General features: G+C 54.6%; 1 protein-coding gene across 1 annotated transcript in view; it reads left to right on the top strand.

Annotated features, from left to right (window-relative positions):
- Window positions 1–9005, top strand: part of SRF (serum response factor (c-fos serum response element-binding transcription factor)) — a 10741-nt gene that overhangs the window by 1598 nt on the left and 138 nt on the right. Inside the window, exons 2-6 of the mRNA XM_009073384.1 lie at window positions 3772–4030; window positions 6150–6269; window positions 6981–7172; window positions 7707–7783; window positions 8042–9005. The exon at window positions 8042–9005 is cut by the window's right edge and continues 138 nt beyond it. Coding sequence (XP_009071632.1) covers window positions 3772–4030; window positions 6150–6269; window positions 6981–7172; window positions 7707–7783; window positions 8042–8137 — 744 coding nt within the window. The 3' untranslated portion in view covers window positions 8138–9005. The remainder of the gene's footprint in view (window positions 1–3771; window positions 4031–6149; window positions 6270–6980; window positions 7173–7706; window positions 7784–8041) is intronic.

A 9005-nucleotide genomic window follows, 5' to 3' on the forward strand; every position in this document is an offset into this window, starting at 1 on the left:
TGGCATGTCTTCCCTGGGTGCCTCTGATTCTTACTGTGAGCTGTGCGAGCCCCTTCCAGTAGGCAAAGGAGCCTGCTGTCACCAAGCTATCTCTCCCTTGTGCAGCCTGCGTATGTAAATACTTAGGTCTCTTAGGCCTCTCCTAAATGAAAAGGCAGGTCCTGTGGGCACTTTGCAGTGAGACAAATTACCTGTGCCTGGAGTAATTTGGAGGTGCAGGAAGTGCTGTGTGTGGCAGCTGACCTGTTCCTGGCATGGGACTTGTCCACATCATGTCCATTTAGATTCTCCCTGGAAATACAGCTAATTGGCCCCAAAGGAGCTGTGCTCTTGGTGTGCAGCTACTCTGCAGAGGTCTTAACACAGCTTCTCTCTGATTGCTTTCTGGTGCAGCCCTGCAAGCTCCATCCCAGTGGTAACACTTGGTGTGGGGTGATTTGTGGCCACAGCCAGCATTTGGTATGAGGCCCGAGGAGCCCTGTGCCCCTGTCTTCTGCTGGACATTCTGACTCAACCTGTCCTTGGCCTGTTGAGAGTTCCTGTCATGGCAAGCACTGGGACTGGGGGCTGTCCCACCATCACCTTCCCCAGTCCTGCTGTGCCTTCTGTGGGCCTGGAAGCCTGGTTTGGTGCTCTGGCAGAGATCAGCCCAATTCAGGTAGATCAGGAAGTCTTCTGAAGATGAAGTAGTACTCTGGCAGAAGATTCAGTGCCTGGTCTATCAGGTCCCGCCACACAGGATGCGCTGAGAGGGTTGGGCTGTTGCTCATTGGCCTTCCTGTGTGGACTCTCCTTCCCAGACCTCTGCATGAACAAAATATGCTTGTGCTCAGCTGCTGCAGCAGAGTGGGAAGTTGATGCAGCCAGGCTGATACCTGTAGTCAGCAGCCTGCTGGTATTCCCCTGCTCTGCAACCAGCAGCAGCTATGAGATCCTCCTGCACTGCCAGACCCAAACTCTTTGAAATGGTTCTGAGCTCTGAACACATCTGGAATTGGGGCGTGCCATATTTTTAAGACAGCAGTTGTATCCTCTTGATGATGTTGTCATGCACTGGCCTGCCCATATACAGTGTCTTAGGTGTAGTTATGTGGGAGAAGGGATTTTGAAGGGAGCTCAGGGGCTCTAGATTGGGGTGAGAACATGGGAGTAGCCGTGGTCTTGTAATTTCTTCCTGGAGTGGGAAAAATGTGGATTCTGTCACATGTGGAATGAAGACCAGCTGTTGGAAAGCAGATTGAGATTTCCCATGTACCTGCAAGGCCAGTTGTCCTGTAACATCTCAGTAGTAATGCTATCTGGGGTGGTCTGGGCCATGCTGAACAGCATTGCCCCAGGGAGTCCCCAGAAGCTGTGGAGTGGGATCATATCTGTCCCTAAGACCCTACTATGGTCCAGGATAGGCATCAGATGGCCTGGGCCATGCCCTGTGATCCACTCATACTGTAAAGCATTTATCAAGCATGCCCAGTGGTGTGGATCTGGGCAGATACATGTGTCTGTGCTGCACCTCTCTGCTGTGTGCTGGTTCCCCAAACACTGCTCTGCAGACTGAAGTTTGCACCATGCTGTGGTGGAGCGTGGATGTGCAGCTGAATCAAGAAGGGTAGGGCCTTCAGGACTGCTGTCTGCTCTAGGGCTTGTCTGTGGCCCCTTGGGTAACCCCTGCTGAAGGTGACCTGTGACTTGGCTCCTACCAAAGGCTGGCCTCATGCACATAGGTTTTGCAGGGTGCTGGGGACAGCCAAGGTGCCTGGGAGCTCTGAGGCGTTCCAGATGGTCATGGGGATAGATGTCCAATCCCAAGGTCTCTCCCAGCATTCCTTTTGAGTTAGAAGCTATTGCTGCAGCCCAAGAGAAATGCAATAAAGGTGGAAGGAATATGAGTCTCCCCTGTGTCAGGAGGGTAGAGATGGGGTGTGCTCGGTTCAAGCCTTCTGGCACAACTTCTTTGTCAAACACCTTTGCTGCTCTCACCATACTGAGACTTGCCATCATGCTTCCAGGGAGTCCTGGGAATCCCCCTGAGTAGAGTGCTGTGACCTTTTTGGGATGCCTCCTCTAGCCCTGAGAGTATGGAGTATGGGGGGGATGCTAAGTGCTCTGGTTGCTTGGGGACTGCCTCAGGGGTGAACTGCTTTAGGGCTGTGCCTGGGGATGAGGAACCCTGGCTTTTCCAACTGGGAACAGGATTTGCCCTGCCCCACTCTGCTCTGTTTCCCTAGTGGGCTGAGGAGAGTTCTGCCCTGTCACCCATGTGAGGAGGGCTCCCATAGCCTCCCATGCTCCATGTGGGATGGCAGGAGTTTGTGGTTGAGCTAATGGAAAGTGCTTCTGCTGGGTTCAGCTCTGTTATCACGTGCCTCTTCTAATTTGGACTTCAAGGACTACAGTGCCAAGGCAGAGGGGTGTTGCTCTCCTCCCTCCCCAGGCCCTAGGGCAAGACTGAGTGCCTGGGATTGGCTCCCCCTGTCCAAAATGGGCTGCCTTCCCTTTTTTAGCTGTTCGTTGAGCTGTGAATTCCTTGTTGCTGGCAGCTTGACAAGCTGGGAACAAGGCTTAGCACGTGGGAGAGCTGGGCCCACCAGCCTGCAGCAGGAGGGGTGGGAGTGTGGCAGCCTTAACTCTTCCCAGGCGTGCTGGCAGCTGTGACAGGGCGTGGGGACAGCAGGTCCCTTGTGGCCTGAGACGTGGTCTCCTGTGAAGCAGTGTATTCTCAGTCTGCTCTTGGCCAGATGAGCAGGGCAGGAGAAGAGCCACAGAGATCCTGGCTAGCCGAAAGGAGATTCGGTGGATGGAGGCACAGGTGTCATGCTGGGCTTGGTTGGTTCCTGCAGAACCAAGCCATGTCCAGCCACATCCTTTGCGGCTGTGGAGACTTAGGGTGTTACATGCCCTGCAGCCTGGCACTCATATTCTTCCATTGTTCCCAGACCTAGGCAGCCATTCTCTTGAGTCTAGTGCTGGCCCAGCACAGGGCCCTTTTCCTGGTGCTCAGCTTCTCTGGCAATGTTGTCCTCAGGCAGGTATGGAGCTCCAGTGCTCCTTGCAGGATTGTGGTGTGCACTGGCTGTAGCTAACGGGTCCTTGGGAAGCATTTGCCTCATGCCCATCTCCTGCTAGTGGACTAGCAAATGGGTGCTTCCCCTGGCCAGGTTCTCCCCTTTGCTCGAGGAGGTTTGTGGAGGCGTTCCTCAGGGCCTGCCAAAGCGGTGGTCAGGGCTGGGTTTGAGCCTCCCTGGTGTCCAGGTTTGGTCTTAGTCACCACTCCCATGCCACTTTAACAGTACAGCTGCTTTTAAGAGCCAGTTGTCTGCTTATTCTTGGTCCTGTGTTTCCTGCCTTAAGGGAAGTGGTGTGTGTTCCTGACAGGAGATGGTGTGTTGGCCTTTATGTCTGTCCCTACAAGGACTGCTTTTGCCTGTTGTGTGCCAAAAAGAGGCTGTTCTTCTCTTAGAGGTTTTGGGGACTCCTGGGGAGGGGAAGGGTTGCATTGTCCCCTGGTGTCTTGCAGGGAAGGCTCTCAGGGGACCTGTGTGGCCCAGGGCTTGTATCCAAGGTTGACGTTGAGGTCTCTCCAGCTCTCCTCATGCTGTGTTACTGGGCACAGTCTCCTCATGTTTGTGCAAACAGCTCTTCTTTGCTTCCCTGGCTAGGCTCCATGTGCTGGCAGCATGCTGTGGGGGTATGGTTTGGCAAGGGGATCCAATCTATGGAGCCTGGTTTGGTCTCATGGGCTGGTCTGAATTGTCACAATCTCTCCTTCTGCAGGACGCGCTGAAACCAGCGTTCACTGTCACCAACCTGCCAGGAACAACGTCCATACAGACAGCCCCAACCACCTCGACCTCCATGCAGGTCAGCAGTGGCCCGTCATTCCCCATCACTAATTACCTGGCGCCAGTGTCTGCCAGCATCAGCCCCAATGCCGTCACCAGTGCCAACGGGACAGTGCTGAAGACTACTGGAGCCAGTGCAGTGACGTCTGGGGGCCTCATGCCAATACCCACTGGCTTCACCCTCATGTCAGGTCAGTGCCTTTAGGGGCTGAAGGCTGCAACCGTCCATCTCTGCACCTGGAGTATGTTGCTGTCCTCTGGAGAGGAGACCTAGTGACAGAAGGAAGCAGAGTGGTTACTGCTGTAAGGTGAACCTGGCTGGGATTCCTTGCTCAAACCCAGCCAGGTCAGTGGCTGGAGAAGAAGGGTTGTGTAGTGGTTGTTTCTTTAGAGTGCTGCTAGCTGGCCCTGCTGCTGGGAGATGGCAGGAAGCTGAGCTGGGACCCCAGGGCAGCACCAAGAAGCCTGGAGGGAGTGAAAAGAGCTGGTGATGACAAAGCCTTTCTTTCTCCCTCCTTTCGGCAGGTGCTTCCCTTTCTCCGGGGACCCCTACCATTCCTCTCACTCAGTTACAGCCGCACTCCCTGGCTCTTTCCAGCCAGCAGGGCCAGGTGGTCACTGGTACAGCTGGACAGCTGCAGCAGGCACAACAGACAGTCTTCCGCTTCCCTGCCAGAGCTGGAGGGCAGATCGTGTCGCTGACAGGTCAGCACTCGCTTCTCCTCCGCTTGCTAGAGGTGGGGGGATGGAGGCGTCTGTGGGGGTCCTGGTCCTGCCACAGAGCTGACCCCCAACTGAGGTGAGAGCACAGAGGAGGCAGAGCACAGGGCACCCTGGCTGTGGCTGCTGGGGAGAGATGAGAAGACAGAGCAGAGAATGCTTGGCATACGCAGGACCAGCATCCTGGAGGATACAGACCAAGGGAAGCAGTGGATTTTCAGTTTCTTGCCCCAGGGTTTTCCCTGTGGCTAGCAAATGCAGAGGAGGCAGGGCCTGGTACAGCTGTGCTGAGGCTGAACTGTGCTACTTGAACTGATGGAAGGATATTACAGGCCAATGGTGGTTTACTGAGTACTGGTATTTGGCTCTTAGCAGCTGCCCTTGCTTTTGTGTTTGGATCTGCAGTCAGTCACTGAGCCATGGTGCAGAGGATAGATTAGGGGAGACCCAGAGCAGAGGAGTGAGTGGTGCTGCTGTGTTGCCTTGTGTGCATTGTCCTCTGTAAGAGTTTCTTGTTGTGCTGAGTCAGGACTCTCCAGGTGTTCTGCTGGGGCTGAACATGCTCCTAGCTGGAGTTTCAGAGCAGGACTAGGCTCTCCTTTGTGGGGGCAGCTGTCATCTGAGGACCAGCACTGAGAGTGCATGGTATTTCTTGTGTCCTGCCAGTTTGTGCCCAAGTCGATGAGTTCGATAGCCTCTGTGCTTTCTCAGAATGCTTAAGGCTCCTGTGGGCCCTGGCAGACAGCATGATCCCATGCAAAGGGACTGGATTTCCCTTGTGATCTGGAGGAGCTAAGAGAATAACAGATGTATGCATCTCTGTGGTGTGGTATGTGGGGAGACGCCCAGTCTGAGCAAGGTGGTCAATGATTCCTGCTCTCTGGCATCCCTTACTTTTCTCTTCGGTGACAGGACCTGAGCCTTAGGGGAGCTTTCTGTGCTCTTTGAAGCTGAAGAGCTTTGCAGTGAGTGCTCTGGGCCAGGGGCTGTGTGGCCACACCCCTGCAGCTCTACGATGTACACCTTGAGGCCAAGGGGTCTCTAATCTCTGTGTAGAGCACTGTAATGTCCTTGAAGTCGCATTAGCTAGGTGAGATAGCTGCACCCTGAGTGCCCTGTGGAGGATGGAGCTGGGCTCCAGTGTGTGAAGGCAGCAGGACCCAGCTGGCATGGGCTTTTGGGCTCTTGCGGTTCTGCTTGATGCAGCAAGATGATCCTTGCAGAGCTGGCTGAGCATGGAGGGGCATGTGCTGGGCTCTCTCCTCCCAGCATTTTCTGTGCTGTGCCTTGGTGGAGCCAATGGCAAGGATGGACCCAGATGTTCCTGAACCATGCATGAGAGTTGGACAAAAGCTGTTGTGGCCTTCTCTTTTCTCTAACCCCTTCTTGGCGCAGGTGGCAGGAAAGAGCAGGGTTTGGTTTCTGGTTTCTTTCACATGCAGGCTTTTGTGTAGCCTGCCCCAGTGCAGCACAGAGTCATGCTGTGGAGCTGTATGCAGCCAGAGAAGGACTGGAGGGGGGGTTTCACATGGCCCAAAGTGCCTGTATCCCTGTGGAGCCACAGGCTTATGGGCTCCGCTCTCTCCCCAGGTGGTACCATGGCTCAGCAGGTCCCAGTCCAAGCGATCCAGGTGCACCAAGCACCGCAGCAAACGTCTCCCTCTAGTGACAGCAGCACTGACCTTACCCAGACCTCTTCCAGCGGAACAGGTATTGGTATATGGTAACAAGTGTTCTGTCTGCCTTCCTAACACTACTGGTAACAACCTACACCAACAGACCTCATGCCTGCTCCCTGCCCAGTTTCCTTCAGACTAACTCTATCCCAGCCTTTCTGACAGTTTCTCAGGTGTATTGATCACTGTTGCCAGCTCCTGTGCTATGCTGTATCTAGGTAGAAGCTGTGCATAGGGCATGTTACAAGGGATTTCAGAGCCTCTCTAGATACACCATTTGCTCTTACTTGCAGTATAGAGCTGGGAACAGGTTGCCCAGTTCTCAGATGGTTTCTTAGTGAGCCAGCATTACCTCTAGCACAAGGCATTTGCTCACATCTGCTTGAGACCTCTGCTTTCTATGCAGAGGACATCTCTATCGGCAGAATCAGAGTTCAGGTGTCTGGTTGCAGGCTGAATCTAGTTCAATAGCTTTATTGAAGCTTTATCGGGAAACTTGATATACAAGTTGAATTTAGTCCTGGGATGTTTGGCTACTCTGCTTTTCTGCACCTTTCATACTCAAGAAAGGAGAGGTCTGATCTCTGGGTTTTTTCCCCAAGAGCCTGGGAGACAAGATGAGTATCTCCATGCACCATGCTTTAGCGCAACATGCCAAGGGTGGCTGAGGGAGGGGTACTGAGCAGGCACGTAAGCGTGGCAGACTCCTTGTGTGTGGCTCACATTTAGTCTGTTCTGGTGCCAGTGACCCTCCCAGCGACCATCATGACGTCATCTGTGCCAACCACTGTGGGTGGCCACATGATGTACCCCAGCCCACATGCGGTGATGTACGCACCCACATCTGGCCTTGCGGACGGTGGACTTGCAGTCCTCAACGCTTTCTCACAGGCACCCTCAGCGATGCAGGTGTCCCACGGCCAGGTCCAGGATCAGGGTAAGACAGCCGTCTGTGTCAGTGCTCCCCTAAAGTGCACCAACACCCTGATTTTTCTCATCTTGCATGCATTTATGCTGTATGTTAATGTCAAAGAATTTCCTTCTCAGCAGTCCAAGTGCTGAGATGCTAGTCCTAGTCCTGGATGCTTTATGTGTGCTTTTAGATCTTGCCATTCTCCTGTGCAAGGGAGTGCTTGAACTGTTGTTGGAGGCAAAAGGGTGAGAGTTTCTGGGATGGGTGGCACATGGGACAAGCAGCAGAAGGAGCTAGGAGACTCTAGAGAGGACACGTGGTTGCATGAGGGGGAAAAGCAGCATGAAGCCATGCAGGCAAGACTTAGATTGAGGACCTGTGCCTGCTTCTCCCAGCATCTGGAAAACTAGTGCACACACTAGGCTTTCTCCTGGGATGCCTCCATGTATGCAAACAGGCAACTTTGTCCTTGTGAAGCTCCATGGAACTCAGAGAAAGGAACCATGGGGGAGCACTGTTTAAGGGACAGTATCATTTGTGCCTCTCTCTCTGTGGCAGGTGGCGTCCCTCAAGTGTTCCTGACAGCCCCATCAGGCACCGTTCAAATCCCAGTCTCAGCTGTCCAGCTTCACCAGGTAGGCAGAGTGGTACTTGCACGTGTTCAGGGGTATTCTTGCTCTGCTCCTGCCTCCACATTCTTTGTGTGTCTGGGCAGACCCATGTAGGGTCAGTCCTCAGGTCTGGGAAAGCTGTCAGTGCCACTCACCCTTGGGTGAGGCAGTCTTGCCCTCCTTGGACAGGTGCCCAGGAAGGACAGTGTCCCCCTGGCTACTGGCACACATGGTCTCAGGGCTTCCTGTCCCCCAGCGGTTCCTCCTCCCTTTTCTCTCTAGATGGCTGTCATCGGGCAGCAGAGCAGCAGTGGCAGCAGCCTGACGGAGCTGCAGGTGGTCAACTTGGACACCTCACACAGCGCCAAGAGTGACTGAGAGGCCTCTGCTGCTGGCCTTGTGCTGTCCCTGGCTTGTCATGCCAGTGTCAGGGCTGGTGGCAATTCCTTCTCGTACAGACTGCACCACTTATTTATTGTTGCCTTTTCACGTTTCCTTCATCCACACATGCACACACACACACACACACACACACACACACTCCCCCACCCCCACACACACAGGCATGCATGTGGGGCTGCCAGACCCACCTGGGGTGGAGTGGTGCTGGGGCCATGCAGGGCTTGGGGCATTTGGATGCTGCAATAGCTGTGCTTGTCTCACGCCAGCCAAAGAAACTTGTCTCTTGAGGGGAGAGTTGCTCTGCACTGTAAATAAATACTGCAGGCCTTTCCTAGCTGGAGGCTCTGGGTCCTTCTGGGCACTCCAAGTCACCTTGCCTATGAGTGTTTACTCTGTGTGGGGCTCAGCTCGGACCTGGAGCCAATCATGCAGGTGCAGCTCAGAGCAGAGTGGGTCGAGGCTGAGCTGCTGGCCTCAGCAATGTGCCTTTGTGGGGGTGACAGGTCCTCGCTGCAGCAGCTTTCCCTGGGCTCTGGACAGGAGAGAGTGGCCAGCTTGCATGTGCATCTCTGGGCCTGCATGCCCTCCCTCTGGAGGGCAGGGTACAGCCAGTGGCATGTGGCCCTGTCCTCCTCATATGCACTACAGTGAGCCCTCTGCCCTCAGTGCCTCCTTGCTGGGCTGCCTGGCAGATTTTTGGGCTGACTGGCCCTGCCCCAGCGGCTGCCCTTCCACAACGGAGGTGGTCAGTAGATGCCCAGGAACACAACGATGCCCCAGAGAGCTCCTCAGGGCCTCTGTGCTCTGCCCAGCCCCACACTCTCAGCCCTCGCACTGCTTGTGG

Source organism: Acanthisitta chloris, unplaced genomic scaffold (assembly GCF_000695815.1).
Source record: "Acanthisitta chloris isolate BGI_N310 unplaced genomic scaffold, ASM69581v1 scaffold2204, whole genome shotgun sequence".
NCBI lineage: Eukaryota > Metazoa > Chordata > Aves > Passeriformes > Acanthisittidae > Acanthisitta > Acanthisitta chloris.